At 34.8% G+C, this 20411-nt stretch overlaps 1 protein-coding gene across 4 annotated transcripts in view; it reads right to left on the bottom strand.

Moving 5' to 3' along the window:
- Positions 1–20411, bottom strand: part of LOC117180927 — a 194205-nt gene that overhangs the window by 78694 nt on the left and 95100 nt on the right. For all 4 annotated transcript variants that reach the window (XR_004468083.1, XM_033373564.1, XM_033373565.1 and 1 more), the window contains one exon: positions 11064–11258. Coding sequence is in view for 3 of the 4 variants with exons in the window: in XM_033373564.1 (XP_033229455.1) it covers positions 11064–11258 (195 nt within the window). In the remaining variant the exon portion in view is untranslated. The remainder of the gene's footprint in view (positions 1–11063; positions 11259–20411) is intronic.

The following is a 20411-nucleotide window of genomic DNA, read 5'->3' as shown; positions in this document are numbered from 1 at the left end:
TACTTTTTGATGATCCGTATGTGATTTCATATCTACTTACCCTCTCAACGCGAGTAAGCCAGCCATGTGTGAGCTACAAAAACTGCTGCGCGAAAAAAAACCGTCAGCTATACCCTAAAAATGTCAAAATATATCATGTCGCAGGCTCCAAGTCAAACGATGGAATCTGCCGTCAACCAGATTGAAACCTGATAAGATTTAATAGTGAAAAGTGTATCAGAAAGACTAATTTGCCCTGCAGATATATCATTATCTGAAAGTGTCACCGTAACAAAGGTAAAATGTTCACCCCGTCAACACGTGGTTCTTGCAACAATCAATTAAGTGAATAACTCTTCTTCGAAAAAGATTATTCTTGGCTTGGAAATTCAATATGATGCATCGTTTCAACCATTTATACGATTCTTGGGCAATAAATCTCACGGCACCTCCTTTAATACTAATAATTGGATTGAAGTGAAACAAAATTTCGATATTGTTTGTTCCTACTTGGAGGATTGCTGTACCAACAGTAAATCGTACTCTTTTTCTTTACAGATTAAAATTGACGGTTATAACTTTAATTTTACAACTTCGTATAATGCAAAAGCTGTTTTATTCGAAAAGATTGTACAGAATGCAACCTGTACAACAACAGACATACCAAAAAATAGCGAGACAGATGAATAGAACGGGTTTTTACCGAATGTAAAATATTATAAATGACTGATGACTGTTAAAAAGTTTTTTGTAACCCGTGGATAAAGTGCCTAATTTAATCCCGATTTCCGACGTGGCCCCGATCGGACTTACTCAATATGGTCCTCATAATGGCTACTGTTGTGGTTCTAGTCGGGGCGACACTGACCTATCCTCTGTAAATAATAGCTAGTTTTAAAATTAGAATGACTTAATTTTAAAATTACTCCCTATGCAAATAAGTGAATATTCAACTAATTTTTAATTCAGTTACAACTCTAAAGTAAAATTAGTAAAATTTAACTTGCAGGTAATGTTATTTTACGATGAAGTCATATTGTTTCTATTCATTCTTTAGTGGCATTCTCTATTTCTTTCGACAAATTTAATTTTGAAATTGATCACTTCTTGATTGTTTTATTTTTCTAAATTACAAAATTTTAAAAAGGAATTAATTATCAGTTTCAAAGTTTAATAATAACAGATAGCACTCACTTTTTTCAAAATATTGTATATAATTGTTATTATTTAATTCGTCGGGTCTGTGTATTTTCCGTGGAAAAAAGTACTTAATTCTTTCACGAAAATGTCCTTGCAGAGCTTGACAATCGGTAAAAACCCTTTCCATACATCTGATGTGTTCATCGATGCAAATGACAATGTTGACAATGTTTAGAATCACAATTTCAAAACTTGTATTCAACATAAGGAATTAAAACAATTTTTTATACATATTTTACGAAATCATTAGGAGGAATTAAATAAACTGAAATATAAACACTTTTGCGGAATACAAGGAATCTCTGTGAGGTGTGCTTCACAGAGGATTTATTTAATTAGAAGGAATTACATTGATTAAAAACACGTTCTTTTTTGGGGAACAGGAAACTATACGGCGGAGAGAACGGAAATAGAAATTAATAAGTTTTGGAGTCATCATATCCTAATGATGACATTTTATACAGATTGAAAAATCGCGCTTTAAAAAGAATAGAATAATCTTCACTTTTACGCTAAAATCTGAAAATATTAATTTTTCTTTTTTGTATTATACGAAATTGTAAAAAACAATTTATAGCGGCCAATTTTAATCTTTATAGAAAGGGAGTCAAGGTTACTCTTAGTGCATCGATCCTCCAAACATGAACAAACAATATAGAAATTTTGTTGCAATGGAATGCATTCATTACTATTCAAGGATATTTATGGTCCAAGAATCATATAACTGGTTTAAACGAAGCATCAGCTTGAATTTGCAAACCAAGAATTATCTTTTTCGAAGAAGAGTTATTAACTTCAATGATTGTTGCAAGAACGAGCTGTTGACGAGGTGCATATTTTGCTTTTTTACTGTCACACTTTCAGATAATGATATATCTGCAGGGAAAATTAGTCTTTTCGGTACACTTTTTACTATTAAACCTTATTTTATAGTTCGCACATGGCTGGCTTACTCGCGTGGGAAGGTTGAGTAGATATAAGGTCATATTTGTTTAACCAATATGAATATTTTCACTTGAAAAAGAGACAGAGAGAGAGAGTGAGCGAGAGAGAGAGAGCGAGAAAGAAACCTGGTGGAGGGAAACATATACTACGCATGCGTTTTGATCTAATTTATACACTCATGATTGAGAAAAAATCAAGTTTGACGCGCAAATAGTTGTTAGCAATTTATATAATACTGAATCGTTTTTAAATTTGTGTTAATTCAAAATATTTAGCTGGGATGAAAGACTCAGGATTTATGGTTTGTAAAGTCATGAGTGAACAAATTCATTCATTTGAATGTTAAGAACTTCAAACTCATCAAATTTTCTCATAAAAAAAGATTGGCATAATTTCAACATGCGACTGTTTATTTTGTGTTTTTTTATGTGTGAGTTATTTCACATTTTGTTTCATATTTCTTATATATAATTGTTTATGCTGTATGATTTGTGTCGCACTTCGGGGCTCATTTTAAATTTATAGCTTCGGCGAATGATGTGAATTAATACAAAAAACCTAATGGCATGTTAAGGATAAAAGTGATATGTAAAATTGCATGCATAATGGACCGTTGTGTATCCGATTATGTAACTTTGGGAGAAATAGTCAGTTGTTTCTTGACATTTTGTTTAACCTTCTCTCACTTTTTACTCAGACACATTAATAAATAATATAATATTATCAATTCAGAAAAGGCATTAAAAATTTATCGCTGGTAGTAAATAGATTTATTTTTGCGATTTCTGGCTCATTTTTCTAGGATGTTTTTAATTACGAATAACATTTGTAAATAACATGTTTTACACGTAAAATCTAAACCCTCCCCGAGTTTCTACATTCAGCGAGGAGGTGGGGTCGAAAAAGAAATCGCTTGCATAAGACGAAGTATCACCATGTGATCAGAGTAGCGTTTTAAAACAGAGTATCGAAATTTTCGTTAATTCTAAATTTTTTATTACTAATAAAAAACAGAATTATTATGCGCGTTTTGTCTTATAAGTCAATGAAATACAATTGCGATTTCGGTATAAACCGGAGGAAGAAATTTGCCCAATCGAGTGGCTTAAATCTGCAATTAGAGAGCTTTATTATTATTTATTAACACTTTATATTCCCTTGATTTTATTGAAATCAAATTCATTGCAGATTGTTTCATGCAAGATGATGCAGCGTTGTCCTTTTGTTACGTAGTGGATTGTCATTTTGAAGACCTTTAGAATTTGATTTGTATGGTAAAACAGAGCGTCGCCGAGTTTCGAATCAACAACAGTGTTACAATAACAATAGACTGTATTCATAACACTACAGGGCCTCCGTCAGAACGTTTTAACTAGTGATCCAATTAAAGAAAGATCCATTTTAATTAATGTAATGAAAATAAAATCTGCTAGGTAGTACATATGAAAAGACGCAGGATAGAGGACTATGATTCTCTACCCTACGTATACAAATCCGTGTAAATATAAAATAAAAATTGTATTTATTTTAATATATTTGGCATTTTCCACCATCGACTCTGGCTCATATATCTGAGTTAAAGAAGGTATGGGTTAATTACATTTATGGTAAAAATGGCAGCAAATTGAATCTTATTTTTTTATTTCACAGATCCTTGGCCACGCATCAGTAACAGGCCGTCTGTCACTATTCCACTCATTGGGTACTCCCCACGTATTGACGAACTAGATGCTGCTTACACACTTGTGCATTTGCGCATTGCAAGGAATGTTCAAAAGCTTGACGACGAAGATGACGATACCACTTATTTCAGCACAGACCACAAGGAAGGAAAAGAATTAGAAGAAAATATATTGGCGTGCTCGAGCTTAACTGGGCTCTCTAATCCTCAAAGAAAGCGGGCTCAAGGACGTGCTCCTGGTCGAAGAAACCCTTAAAACAGGGATATAGGCCGCTTTCATGAATCGCTCGCCGAACCCAGACCCATAGAAAAACAACAATAACCAATGCTACCCTATATATCAGTACTTCCTACCTTCCACACTAAATTAACCCAATTTACGTTGTCCCAAAGATTATTGACCCGTCAAGCAACTCATGTCGAAAATATTCCCGGACCTAGAGATCACTCTTCTCGTAAAAAAGAATCACACGTAACCTTGCTTCCACCAACAACCATACCGTTCGAACAGCAACCTCCCCCTGTGTTGTAATTTTATATGGATTCGAGAGCTGTACAAATAATAACCTCCAATTTGCAGTAGTATAAGTAGGTACATTTATTTATATAATAGTAGATATGAAAGGTGCCTGTAACATAAGTTGAAAATAATATTTGTACACATATTAGTATCTTAATACAAGAGTTATAAATTTCGAAATAATACATCTAAGATCCTCAAAGATCTTGCGAGACAAAGACGTGGTTATAACATCAGACAGTTGGTCAGTACTGTTAACATGCTTCATTTTAACTGTTGAGGCAATCTGTTCTTGAATGAATTTCCTGGGAATGTCGATGTTTCTTACCCTTCATTATTTGGCCTTCATGAGTATTTCGAAGCATTTGAATAGCAGACTGATTGTCAACACATAGTGTTGTTAGTTTATTTAGATCTAAGAACACTATTTCATTTCCATTTTGTCGAATCCAGCAGATGCCATGTATTGACGAGACCGCAGCTCGATATTCAGCTTCAGCGGTTGACGTTGCTACAAGTGCCTGTTTCTGAGCATACCATACAAAAGAACCTCTTCAAATAACAAGAACTTTACTAGTATAATGTCCTGTGTTCGTATATGCTCCATAATCAGAACCCGTGCAGGGAACTAGTTATGTATCTCCATTAAAAAATATTCCCTAAAGAGAGTTCCCTTTAAGATACTGAAGAACACGTTTTACCATCTTCCAGAAACTTGTCATCCGTTTGATGCAAACAGGGCTTAGATAGTTCACAGCAAAGCTGATATCAGGACAAGATATTTTAGCCATATACAACAGACTTCCTATCGCTTCACGAAAAGATTCAGACTTTTGCAATGGTTTGTCGTTTAAATCATTTGCTCAATCAGTCACTATTCCGTGCTTCATCGAGATAGATGCAGAACTTACAGTGTCGAATTTAAACCGCTGTGGAATTTTCTGTGTGTATTTTTGCTGATTAACAAAAATCCCATTTAAGTCATTTCGAATGTGCATGTTAAGATATGACAACTGATTATTGGATGCAATATTAAAAGTAACTTCAAATTTTCTGTTCAGTCTATTTGAAATTTCAATAATCTCATCCGCATTTGTCCCCGCAACCAATTCATCATCAACAAATAAGGCAAATATTATACTTATATCTTCACGGTAGTAAACACAATGTTCGTCATCTGTATTTTCAAATTCAAGAGAATTTAGAAAATTAGAAAATTTTTAATCTCAGTTTTTCCGGACATGCTTTAATCCTTGAATCCTTATATTTAGTTTCGAAACACGACCAGTACAATCGTTAAAACTTTGAGGTTGATACGTGAAAATGTCTTTTTTTACATTTCAAAAGTCATAAATTTCATATACAAGGGGCCTTCATGTCTGCCTTTTTTTGTTTAAATTAATACTGCCATCAATGAAAGGTACATACTAGAGGTTTTCTGAGAAAAATTAAGAAAACGCCATTTTGACCCATTTTCGAGAAAAATGCATTTTAGAATTGCGAACGGAAGGTCATCGAACTGGTGAAAAAGGATTCCAAAGCGTCGGTAGCTTCCTGATAGAGCGCTTGGCTGATAGCTGCAAGGTTGCGCGTTCGATTCTCGCTAACCGTACTTTTTTAAAAAACAAAATGCTTGTTTATTTTATTTTTGATTAATATTTAATATAATCATGCTGATTGTTGATTATTTATTCCTTATTTTCAGTAGAAACTTTGTTTATTGTATTTTTTTTATCACTTGTTTGAACGATTGTGCATTTTATTTAAATTCTTTATACTTTAATAGTTTCTAGTATTTATATTTCTTAATTAAATTAGGAATCAGAAGTGTCTCGAAAGTGTATTTTCACGTTTTAAAGATAATTTTCTATTATGCATGGGTTTTTTTTTGTTCGCGTAAAACAATTTAACTTTGTATGAATTGTTGAAATTTTGGGTTGTACATTTTCCTTCTTTAATTCAAAAATATAAATACTAGAAACCGTTGAAGAATAAATAATTTTAATGAAATGCACAATTGTCCAAAACATTATAATGTTATAATTTCCGCCCATGCCAATGCTTGATGCGTATTGGCTGATTCGGATATCGAGAAATAGCAGACGACGGACGCGGCAAGCAGTGTTGAGTGCTAGCGTCATTTAGTAGTGTTACCCGAGGTATTAAGTGTTTTTTACAAAATATTGGCCAAGGGAAAAAAGTACGCTCTTATTTGGTGGCTGAATAGCTCCTACAAAGTTAACGTAATTCAATTCTTGGAAATTTTGTTTACTTTTATTATTTCCTGAATTATTATCCACTTTTTATGTTGGTAATTCGATCATTGGATTATTTTGGCCTTAAATTGAACCTAATGTCATTTGTTTAAACAGTGGTAACATTTGATTGTAAGAATTTAATGGATACTTTGGTTTATTGTTTTCGAATCTAAGTTCAAAATTTAATCGAAATTTAGGTTGGAAACCAGGTACGAATCTAGGTCGGAAGTTAGGTCTGAAATATTTTTGATATTGATTTTAAAAGGGTAGATATAGAAATCTGTATTATTTTCTCAATTATTTTTATCCTCATTATATTGTTACGTTTTTGTTAAATATTATCTTCAATTTCAAGTTCAGTACTTTGTAATACTTTTTCTCTAATTTTTTACTTGGCTAACTGAGTTTCCCATTCTTTACTTAAATCTAATAATTGGTCGAAAGGTTCAAAATCGCTTCGTTTTATATACATTCTATATTCGATTCTAAGGTTTTCATGAGCTCTACGTAGTTTCCATTTGCGGCTTTTTCTAGGGTATAACATGGTGAAAAGTCTTCTTATCTCTCTCAAGTATGAGTGAATTTCTTGAGTCCTTTTTTGGTTGCAGATTTAAATTTTTTGTGTAATTCCTTCCGAAAACCTTTCAATTGATATAAGCGTTTTTAAAATTGTCGTAAAGATCTAGTAATGTCCCCAGGAATGTTTATTTATTTCGCATTAATCTTTTGTGTCTTTAAGCATGCGTGCCTCCAAAAGAGGGGTGACCTCTTAAGTCTATTCAACTATTTAAGGAAATGCACAGGACTGTCTTCTTTCTTATTTTGAATTTAATCGGACAATTGCTTATAATTTGAAACGGTGTTATATCATGCCGAAAGAAAAATAAGTAGCTGGATTTGTTTGACTAATCAAATAGTTTTCGGATTCGTACTATTATACTATATTTATTATTATTAAAAAAGATGATTGTTTTAAACAATTAATTTTTATCACAGGCTTAAGATGGTTACTGCCCAACATGTCGAAGGCATTTTTGGTTAGAGTTGGATTTTATTTTTGATTATTTAACACGCGGCTGTCACGGTATATATCATCAGTCACGGACGCATTTTTATAATGCAATCAAGTGATCTGATGAGAGCAGTGTGCCCCGACATGTTGGACAAAGCCTGGGTTTTATCTCATCATTGACGGACTGGGTTGAAGTCAAGTAAACGATGGGGGAACCTACAGCTTAAGGTGGGTTCTGAACGAGTGTCTAACCAACTGAGCCACCGAGGCTCTAAGCCTATTATTGACTATTATTATTATTATTGTAAATTCGTAAACGTCTATTTGACCTGTTAGCTGTTTTCGAGAGTCTAAGAGATCTTTTTTGTATTGAGTTGATGATGTCCTGTAACAGTTCACTGTCATCGGAGTTTTGTAATTTTGAATGATAAATTTTTGTTTGTCTATGGTTATCAGTCTTGATGAACGGAAGTTGGTGAGTTTCTTGTAAATTTTAATTTAAATTCAATTGTACCGACTGTCTGTTGCGTGACATACTTTTATTTTTCCTGTACCTAGGTTCTGTTATTTCTCTTGTATATTCAAAAGAACTATGAGCTGACGAGTTTAATTTAAGTCCTAAATGATTTGCCCTATCTTCCGTTTCTCTAAAAAATCTTTACTTTTGTTGTTTTATAAATACGTTTAATTCTGCGCCTAATAAAAGTTCTTCGGATTAAAAAAATATTGCGTGTTATCTTCCAAAAACGAATCGCGTTCGAATATTTCTTTATTTATTTGAGGACGGTCATCTGAGCTATTTCTGTTTTCTGAATAAACGATTTCGTTTGTTTCTTTTCCAAGAAAAGGGTATTGTTTGTTGGGTCAAAGGTTCTGTTAGGGATTTGAGTGATGTCATGGAGTGGGTGGTTGATTATTTTAAGTTGATATGCAAAAATTTTACCTGTTATAAAGAAATATGTATTTATAGAACTTTTATAAGATTAAATATTTTCTTTTCATAAAAAATCATCTTTAAACACACCACACTCTTATTTCACATTAAAAATGTTGTTAGGTATACGTATTATTCATTTTTATTAAGAAATTATATAAACAATTGCATTATATTCGTGTGTTTTTACAGAAAAAAAATAATTTTTTCGCGAAGACTAGCTTCTGCGAATGACTGTGATATTATCTAGCTGGGAAATTTTGTTTTCATTTTTTCACAAAGCCTTGCTGGCCGATGGCTTCTCTATATTATCTATCGGAGAACTTTTATTCTAAATCAAAAATTTCAATTGTTATTAACAAATCATTTAAACAATTTTAATACTTCAATTTTTATAAACAAAAAACTGGTTTGAATTCACTGAATTTTCATGAAGTACTTATTTGAGTGAAGCTTCTGCTTGAGAATGCAGAGGTTTAACGCATTTCTTCTTGTTCGCCTCAGTTAGCTGTTGTCGATAGAAAATGAGTGGATTTAAAGAGGCCAACAAGTAGGAAACTCAATCAACATTTGTAGCTATCCCTGAATAATTCCTGGTGTACTTCTGCATGCTTTGAAATCCTTGTTCCTGTCTTCCTGGGCTTCTTCAAAAAGTTGACCGATTGGAAGTATCGCAGAAACTATTAATTTTCCCTCATGAATTAGGATTTTATAGACTGAGGCTGGAATGCAGAACCAAAGATAATTGCGAATAAAAATTTCAGCTGATTCTGATGCAAATTTGTCAAATTTCGAACTATTGATTTGATAAGAAAATGCCAGTGCTCGGAGAATGGAGTAGAGATTTTCTATTGAAGTAATAAAGACATCTGTTATCCTGCTTACTTTTTCAAAGTTTTCGAAAAATTTTCTAGCGGGTTTTCCATCATTCGATGTACCAGCACCTTGTTTCGGAAGATCAACTATTATACCTAGTTCAGCCTTTAGATCTTTCTGTATTTTCTGCTTCCATTCTTTTATTATATCCTTCGGTTTGTTTCCTTTAGTTGTCCAAGTCTTAAATGGCAACCTATACGCAATATGTAAAATATATTCCATCAGCCTAATCCAAGCGTGCAAGGTTGACAATCCATATGGAAATGCGGTTACGTCTTCTCCTTGGATCTTACTTTTTTAAGATTGTTCATTTCTTTCAGCCTAGCTCCACAAATGCAACAGACAGCAGAATATGATGTTTTAGCGATCACTTGGCACACTTTGCGATCTAGCACGATGCAAACTAAAAATTCTCAAGCTTCTTTCAAAATTCTTCAAGCTTTTTTCACCGTATTTCTTATCTCCATCAGGAGATGCTGATGGAATTACAAAGTCGCCATTTAATCAAGACTCATTCTTCTTGAAAAAAGTTTCTTTCTTATAAAATGAATTCTTCCATCTATTCATGAAGTTTGGTACGAAAAACCGTGATAATTTTAGGTTTAACGCTTCAGTCTCTTGCACACTTAAATAGTACTTACATTTTAAAAACTCCAATAGAACATAGACCTTTTTATTATCAAGATCTAATACTATATCGCATTGTATTTAATTTTTTAATGACATGATTTCATATTAAATCTTACACGCTACAAAGCAGATGCTCTTCATTGACAATTAAATCGAAACTTTTAATTAAATAATAGTACAGCAAAAAACACGACATAGAAACTTACCGCAGAACTTGGAAAATTAGAGGTTATAATACAAGTATCGAAAAACAAAAAACTGTTAACGTTCTTTTATTGATCGATATTTCGAGCAATCGAAGTTAATCTTCTTTAAATGCAGATTTTGAAATTCTAGTGTGGCAACGAGTAAAAAAAAAGTGTTACTTCATCAAAAATACGAATATAAAACAATTGTGTAAATTATTTTTTAATAACAATGAAATTCTTGATTTCGAATAAAAACTCTCAGCTAGATAATATGGAAAAGTTATCGGCCAGCAAGGTCATTCGCAGCAGCTAGTCTTCGTGAAAAAAATATTTTTTCTGTAAAAACACACGAATATAATGCAATTGTTCATATAATTTGTTAAAAACAATGACTAATACTTATCCCTGACAAAATTTTTAGTGTGAAATAACATTTTGATGTGTTTAAAGATGATTTTTCATGAAGAGAATTTCGGCTTCTCTCTGTTGCGGTTCAGAAACCCTTTCGTGCATGATCGTACCGAGTTCTATTTTATGGAAACAAGTCTGTTACACCATATATGTTAATCGTATTTAAAAGTGAAAATGAGAATTTGGCATTTTTTACTACTTTTATTTATATTTATTATGCATACCATGTATAGTATACTTCCTCTATTGTTATCATTGTCTGCAAAATTAAAAAGAATAATCATAAATGAACCATAATGGTTGATTTTCTTCTCCTGAACAGTTTTAAAAATACGCCAAATATATTGACTTATAGATGAGTGTTCATTATGTTGAAATACACAATTAAAAGGGGATTGGAAAAATAATCACAAGAATGATGATTTTTACCTCGAGCAATCCTCTGTTTGATGAATTCGTTCTCTTGCGGTGTTTCTAGAGACACAGCGTCCATGCAATGTCTACGACAAATATTACGAGCATCTAGCCAGTCGACCTCTAAGGTGCTTGTAGGTGCATGCTCCCAGCTGAAGAAATATGAATGCGCAAGACCTCGTGCATCTCTATAAGAAGCATGACGAACACCTACAAACATATGCAAAATAAAGCAAGATGTAAAAAACCTTTAACTTGGATTTCTTTCAACTATCTACTTTAGTTGAAACCGGTTTGGGATTAGTAAAATAGCTAGGCTGGTTGCGAGATAATGACTTTATGGTTCTAAGCTGAAAACTTCCTGTAAATAAACCTGCATAGAAATTATTGAACCAGGATTCGCTAGTGATTCGACCCTCTCACTAGTTGAATGCATATTATAGATAAGACTCTCTGTAAATGACCCTATGCACATTATTGTATAGAAATCCGAGCCTCAATGTATTTTGAAAATGGAACTCCACAGGATATTTCCAAAGGTACCTTTGTCGGAACAGGTTTCTTTGCAGTATCATGTACAGTTTCCTCCGCCTAGTTCCTGAATAGAAAACGCAAAACTTCTTGTACGAGTTCTTGAGCGAGACTCTGTACAGGAATATGCACATGATTTTACAAGGTTTCGTAGACGAATTTTCAGCTGGGTTGTCGGTTATTTACCAACCCAGAAAGGGTTAAATTCACGCCTAATAACATTAAGTTAGTCATTAGTTACAATCAATAGTTAATATGACCACCGACCATCCAAAAATCGGCGCTATAGAAGAGTTTCACTGTGTATCGAAATAAAAGTTCCCATGCGTAATCAAGTCACTACAGCTGTTTTTCTTCACTCTCCAAGCTCCTCGTAAGTCTATGTTATCATTTATAAAATAAAAACAAACTACACTAATAATGGCCCGTCCCGTATCTTCATCTAACCCATCGCCATCGACTCTACAGGTGTCATCTCCCAAGAAGCCGTGGAGTACAATACCAGCGTTTGCAACAACCAGTTTTACTTTGAACAATGAATGACTGGGCGTACCAGTAAGATCAGAAAGGACTACAGAGTCACTATCTCATAGAGGGAGACGATACAGCCAAATAATATGTGACACTTTGTCTTACCTTCAGATGGATCACTGACAACGCCCTAGTGAGAGTTATCAATTCTAGATATCATGATACATAAGGCGTAATTCATAAGTTTTGGCTCTTTTCCAATTTCTTAAATTTCAGGAAAAACACAATGCCTTCATGAACTGTTAATTGGGTTGAATAATTTGATTCATATTTTATTATATCTAGAATTTAAAGTACGCTCATCGGACAAATATCTTTAATTTTCCAGAGTGGTGGTCGGATCTTCTTCATCATAGCTTGGACGATGGGAAAATGAACTTCTTTCAGTTTTTGCAGAATTCTACCAATAAAATTACGTTTAATTCCCATCGTACGAGAAACGAGTTAGCAGGGCCCAAAAGCGTTCGATTGGACGTACCTTACGCAAACTCCGAGGATTGTATTCTTTCGACATTACAGGTACATTTTGGCTACTTAACCACAATAACGTTTTTTTTTTAGTGATAGCAGCTTGTCAAATCCGGATAAACTGTGTATCTGTCTTTTGAATGGTGGGCTTCAATAAAATCTTTCAATCTGAACAGATACTTCTCAAAATGCATTTTGGAATCAGCGCGATAAACGTCTTTCTGAAACATTGACCTTATATTTCGCACATGACAGTAATTTTTTCGTGGTTGCTTTGGTTAACTTGGTTAAGGTAGCACTTTTTTGTCAATCTTTGGATTATTATTTGCCATCATTACAATCCTTTAAAACATTATATAGAGTTCGGTGTGATATTGGCTTATCAAAATTTTCGAAACTAGACAGTCGTCTAAAAACTTGGCAACAGTTCTTCCCAAATCCGATTGATAAAACATTGTTGAGGCTTATAATGAAACCATATTGTTTTTAACGAATGACTACATGAGTCGAATGAATCACGGTATAACTGAAGCAAAAACAAAATTAAGTGCTATAAGAAACACTTTAAGTCAGTACAAAAACTTATAAATCACGCCTTGCCTTAGGGAGCGTCCATAAATTACGTAAGACGTTTGAGGGAGGGGAGGGAGAGTCACCAGATTCCTCACTAAATCGTACGAAGGGGGAGGAGGGGGGTCAATGATAAAAAGACAAATTTAGGAAAGATAAAAAAGAATGAGAAAAAAGTGTTTTGAATAAAATAAGCAAATTGAAGCAAGAAGCAACAAAAAATCTAATTATCTCCAATTTCTTTCTCAAACAGGTCAATAAAATTTAATTTTTCATTTTTAGTGTAACTATTTTCGACGAAAATTTTTCTTTAGCCCCTTGTGCGCATACGCAAGTACTCATGTCATTTGATTCGTGCACGTTGCATGTATTGAGTGATAATTTAATTAATAATAATTTGATTAATTACCAATTAATTATTCGTTACACTCAGAGTGCCGAAACCCCACGTGCAATATTGTGTATCGGGTTGCAGCATAACCTTGCAATTCGCGAGGTCCACTAGGAATAGCAGGTGAATTGCTTGAGTGTTTTGTGTATTTTAAAGTGTTTTGTGTCCTTAGTACTTACTTCTGATGTTGATTTATTGAAATAAATGACAGCAAATAGATTTGAATCGCATAAATATTGAATAAATTTAAAAGAGAAACATGGATACACGGGTACCCTGGGTGTGCGGGCAACATGGGTAAAGTTGGGAGTGCACACAAGGGTTAACTTTTAAGTAGTCTTTTTCTCCCATTTGCGTTAAGTCCAGTGTGCACAAACCTCCTAAAGTGCACATTGCAGTCACACCTTCGACTTCTTCAAGCGATTTGCAAAAACCTTCGAGTTCATTGAAGGAAACTCCCAAGCTTTCTCGATCATCAGAAAAATCAAAGGTTTTTTTTAATGACTTTAATACCTTCATGAGCTTATGTGGTGCAATCTCCAAGAAAGTCAGAAAGAAACATTGCTAAATATAAATTGCATTGTAATGGGTGGATATTGATATTTCGTGTATTTCAAAATTTTGTGTTTTCGAATTTTTTTATGTTTCTTGTTATTCTACAATTTGTCAATATCATTTTAGGTTTTTTCTTTGATCAAGGCGCGAAAATAAAATCTTCGGCTAGGCCCTTCAAAATTTCATTCAACATGAATACGTTTTCAGAATTCCCAACCATTAGTTAGCTTCAAAAAGCCGGGCCAAGAGGAAGTGCAAAAGAATATCCAGATATTGAAGAGTGAACTGAACAACACTTTACTCAAACGCGACGCTAGTTTAGGAGGTGAAATCATTGATGAAGTGATACAAAAATTGAAGAAAAAATTTCAAGATGCGAAGAAATTTCACGATAATAAAAAAAGAAACGCTGAATACCAAAAATCTTTCAGAGTCAAAAAACAAGCAGTTGTGAAAGAAATTGTCGCAAAAGACCTATCATTAAGAAAACAGCTTAGTTTACAAGGTAATCCTGGACGTCCTAGCTTAGAAGACAATCAACCAGAACTTCTTTAAGTGCTAGCAGAGATCGCACAGTTTGGTGGTGGTGCGGGTGATCGGCGACGCAAGGAAATTATTCGAAGCTGCAAAACTCTCGATGATCTCGTCCAAGAATTAAGGCTACAAGGATTTATTTGAAATAGAGCCGCTACTTACATGAGACTTCTACCAAAAAACTGTTCTACGATTGAAGGCAAGAGACACGTCAAGACAGTGCCCGTCAAATTGATTCAAGCAACCACGGATCTTCACAAAAGCTACGAAGATGCTCAATTCTATACTGCTTCTATACGCGCGTTGGAATCACTTGCGTCCATTTTGGGACCAAATCAATTTTTTTATATCACAGGTAAATTTGCAGCCATTGGGAATATTTAATGAGTAATACAAAATTTGAATGGTATGTTTTTAAAGATGTATGAATTTAAAATCTTTCATTCAAATTACTTCATTGTCAATCTGATCTAATTTTGATTGAGGTCACTTGGATTAAACGTAAATTACTGTGCAAAATTTGTTTTGAGGTTTAACGAATATTTTGCATGATGACAAAACTCAAGTGCCCATTGGGAAAACCGCCCTGGAAAAACAAGCACCGCTTTTAATGCACATGGAATATAGAGTGCGATTACCAGACCATGATTGGGTTGTAGCAGAAAAACATAAGTTAATTTCATCTGTGTAAGCTTCAATTATAATAAAAAATGGCGAAATGGGAAAACCTGAAGCTATTACATACAGTGGGCCAACTTATGTTGCTATTCGCTCTGGGAAGCACTCATCTTCTTCAGAAAAATTTCATGGCGCGGATTTTGATCGATTACTTGAGCTAGAAGAATTCTTTGCTTTACGCAAAACTGCAAAAGAACTTGTGAAGCCAGTCGTAATCATCACTGCTGATGAAGAGCCTGATGAAAATCCCAGATACCCACAAGTCATCGCCCAGGCTATTGTTTTTTTCAAGAAATATGATCCTTATGCATGATACATTCGATAGTCACCTAAGTGAAAGTCGCAAATCAATTGGCGAAATAATGGAAATTCGCAATTTCGAAGCAGTAGGAAACAATTTGGCGCAGGTATCAATCGATTCTATTAGAAATTAAAAAATTTGTCATAAAAACTACATACGCTGAATCTTAACCATTTTTGCTTCAGGTATCAAATATCTTCGTTATAGATGGCGAACAAGTAGTCGCAGAGTATATCCAACCAGACAAGAAATTTGATGAAAGTGAAAAATTTGATCACTGACCTGACGGGTATCGATTACACGTGCAAGAATCTCAGTATTTACTACAAAGCCGGAAGTGCACCGATGAATTTTGCTGTGCAAAAAGTCGAAGGAGCTTGCATATAATTTTACCAAGTGGTTTTTTATTACCCCCTTGCCTTCTTCAGCAGGGAAATTTGCTCTCGATTCCCTCCCCAATAGCTAACTAAAACAGCAACCAATTTTGTCCTTTATTTCTTCGCTTAGCGTTAAATGCAATGTTCTGATGTATTATGTATATATGCTTAAGGAATATAGTAATATAATACATCACAAGAAAAAAGGAATTTTAATGCCTTGTTTTACCTTATGAGTTTCACGTAAGATTCCTGGAGGGGGGAGGGGGTCTGAAAATCTTACGAAATCTTATTCGGTGGAGGGGAGTGTCTAAAAAGTGATTAAATCGTCTTACGTAATTTATGGGCGACCCTTTACCCAAAAGAAGTTAGGCAAGCTGGAGAAGGTTGTTTTAAAAGATATTGGCGTGTTAACCCGCGAAGGCTGCACCCGCAGTCAGACAGGGCGGCGTTTCTTCACTCAGCGGATTTTCTCATTACTACATACTCTAATTACTAACTCATTTATAACCAATCAACTAATTGCTTCCACAACTGAGAGTAATGAGTCTAAGCGCACCAGGCTCCCAGAAGATATGAGTTCAGTGACAACTTCATAATTGAGTAAAAAAAAAGACTTGAAACTTATTAGGGTTTTTTGCGTCCTCAGCCCAAACAGCGATGTGTGAAAAACTCATGGTAACCCCCTATTCTAAGGGAAAATTAGTACATAACACTAGATGGTTCAAAAGTTTAAAATTTCGAATTCCTGTATCTTAAAATGTGCAGGAAGAAGTATCATGGAGATACCAGTCAGGCGACATGACACCTTCTTTCAGGCGAAGGTGCTGGCCCTTTTTCACTGTGCAGAGATACTAATAGAGGAAAATGCTGCTGGCAGACAGATGAAAAACTGTTCAGACAGCCAGAGAATATTAACTGCAGTTAAAGAACCGGATATAACATAAATGCTTATTAGGATACTGGGACAAGCATCTTGTTCCATTGGGATGTCGATTAAAAACTGGATACAGACAAAGCACCCTCAGTACTGGGAACAAATCCGGGATTGTCGTAGATAGGCGAATGCCATTTTCGTCTGTGGGTATAAATTGAACAGAGCCAAGGAAATCTTAAAGTTGCCCAAGAAAGGCCAGAGGATAACGGTTTTAGATGCTTACACTGGGAACAGACAGCTCATTATTTTTAAATACAATTTATTTATAATTTATGTAAAAAATGCAGCCTTAAATTACCTAAGATATAGTTGTTCTTGCCAAAATACTGTTTTTAAGATAAGAACTACATTTTTACATTTTAATAACATATTTCTCTGAGCAAGAGATTTGTTTTATGCATATAGTTTTATGAAAAATGTGAACAAATGTTGTCATAACCGCTGACAAAGGGCGATAAGAATTGATTTATTTCCCTAATCTTCTAAGTGCAAAATATTAGGAAATAGAAAGGTTTACTAACAATTTTGCAGAACTGTACCACATTAGGATAAATTTTTAAAAATTTGGAAATAATTATTAGTACGTGAGAGTTTAAAAAATACCACCTTTTGACATGCAAACTGACTTATGTACTTCGCATTCTGGAAGCAGCGACCAAAATGTTACGGATGATTCGCTGGTCATAGGCCGTGAATAGGCTAACAATCTTAGTAAGGTAGTCTAAGGCGGTCGAGGGTGGTCCAGGGAGAATAAGCTTTAGACGAAAGACCAGGTGAAAGCTGACTGAATTGGTCTCGTGGACAAGGCAAGTAAACCAATTAGTAGACTCGCGGGGACAGGCTCTCGCTCACTATTTTCAAGTTTCTCACCGAAGATCGTTTTGTCGATGTTTTTGGGAGAAAGCTTCGCGAAAGTGTCTCGCACACAAAACGTGAAAATTTACAAGCGTTGAATGAACATCGAAGTCGAGCTTGCATTTTAGGTAGCCCGGAGGAACTTCAGCTTTTTTCTGAATGGTGCGACACCGATTCTATAAATAAATTGACAGGTGAAGTAAGAATACTCAAGCGACGAAAGCAAGAATCTAGGATGTTCGAAAAGTATCATTTACTATTATGAATATTGTTTATTATTATGAACTGAATTTAGAGGACATCAAGAGAAATAAACCTGCCTTTTAGTTTGTTGTAACAAAAATTATAGGATGACAAGATTTGATTCAAATATGAATTTTCATTAGAAATGCACTGAAAAAAATAGTTGGTTGGGACAACTAACAAAGTAATAGGCCCAACTATTTTAGTTTGTAATTTATGCCGCTTGCTACAACTTTCGATGGTAGATAATACTTTGAGATAGGTGCATTTCCTACTTTATATAGCAAGCGTTACTACTTCAAATAGTAAGTCTTACTAATAAATTAGTTAATCTTACTACTTAAAGTAGTAATGCTTACTGTTATATAATCTTGTATAATGTTACTATTCAATCTTATATTATCGTAATATTCATATAATGATATTCATCCTGCTGGCAAGCTGAATTGTCACATTTCAAGCTAACCCCATTCAAAAACATTTAACCCTTTTTTAAGAAATTAGAATCTATACGATGCTCTTAAATATTTTCCACGTGTTTTCACATTATACGGAAAGGTTGAGATTAAAATAACGACCATCGAAAACATGACGCGATATTAAGATGCGAATGCTGGCAGCACAGTTCAGGTTTCAGTTCTGCTAATATCACCAAGGGGCGAAACTTGTAAACTTTACTGCTTTTATTTGTTTGAAAATAAATTTGCGGTAAATGTAACTAATTTATATGTCAGAACTACAATTACTATCCTTACTAATATAACCTACATAGGAGGACTAACGGCGACTTTTTTCCTTACCCAACTTGTTAGTTACTGTTACCATTGAAGTAGTTATTGTAGTTAATACCATCTCTACTAATAAACAGATTTTTGTCGTAACAAACCATTTTTTTAAGTGTATCACCCAGTGATCCAAGATCTGAAACGAGACGTGGTCAATACTATGACACGTCTATGTGCGTGTGAATATAGTAGGAGACGATATAAATGCCTGAGTTGCGCGCGCAACCCATTTCTCCTGTTCTGAATTTGAAAACTCGAAGGTGCACGATTGCCGGACGGAACACTTCGGCGGTTGTTTATATCTCTATCTGCTTTGAAATAAAATGAAGAGATTGGGATTTCAATATTTCCAGATTTCGATGCTGGGCTGGCGAATCTCATGATTTGAATACCTCGCGCGCCTCTTTATTGCGTGTATTTTGAGATTACGTTACTTCAAGTATAAAATATAAATTATATGAATATTACTACTACTATTATATACATATATATATATATATATAAAATTAAAAATGTGTCATAAGGACAACCGCAGGATTTCGCCGGGAGCGGGTGCTAATCTGAAAAATTGCACCCGCTTCCAGCCTTCTGCATTTTTCCCGCAAGTGTTCTAGCATATTGTTGACACGCAGAGATGCTTTTTAGGCTATTAGCAAGTGAAAGCTTGGCACCTCCAAGAGCGCCGATGATAAGGACGATCAGTTTAACAGAATATTCCGGGTACAATCGTTGCAACTCCCTTATAAGGTCTCGATACCTCTCTTTCTTTTCATTCTCCTTGGCTATGATGTTTTTGTCAGCTGGTGCCGAAAATTCGATAACGAACATGGTTCGCTTCTCGAAGTCAAGAAGTACCATGTCAGGCCTCGAGTGAGCAACATAAATAATTGTCGAGAATATAATGTTCCAGTATATACGGCACTTCCCATTCTCGACAATTGACTCAATTTCCCTAGGAGCATTTAGAGGAGCGATATTAGGGTGAATGCTGTAGGAGTGACAGAGATGGTAATAAAGTACTTTTAGTGCCGCATTGTGCCCTTGAATGTAGGTCGTTCCCGCGTGTGTTGGACAACTAGATAGTATGTGAGCTAAATGCTCGGGGTGTGCATGGCACGCCCTGCAGCTATCATCGGGAATGTCTTGGCTCAAAATGTGGCGACGGTATGTTAAGGTGGAAATGACACCGTCTTGGCATGCAAAAATGAAACCCTCTGTACCAGACTTCAATCCGGGCGATTTAAGGAAAGCAAACGTTAGCTCACAAGACATTGACTGATCCTTCACATTTCTGTGGAAGATACCGTGCATCCTCTTATCTAGAAGCTGTTCACGAAAGTTTTTCTCTCGTGCTTTCTTAATCCGGGCTTTCAGGAGTGAGTACTCGAGATGGATTGGATTTGATGCATTTTGCTCACCTCTAATACTGAAGTCAAGTCCGAGTGTTTCAGCAGCCTCCTCCGCTGCTTTGTACAGAAATGCTACTTTGCCTACTACCTCGTGAATCCTGACCATTTTAAGAAGAGGGTCTCTTCCATTTGCAACTCTATGTGCTGTACCCAGAATAATCCTGTTGTAAAGACATTCAAGACTGAATATTCCGCGAC

This window comes from Belonocnema kinseyi, chromosome 9 (assembly GCF_010883055.1).
Source record: "Belonocnema kinseyi isolate 2016_QV_RU_SX_M_011 chromosome 9, B_treatae_v1, whole genome shotgun sequence".
NCBI classification, from domain to species: domain Eukaryota; kingdom Metazoa; phylum Arthropoda; class Insecta; order Hymenoptera; family Cynipidae; genus Belonocnema; species Belonocnema kinseyi.
This window is presented reverse-complemented; position numbering and strand designations above follow the sequence as displayed.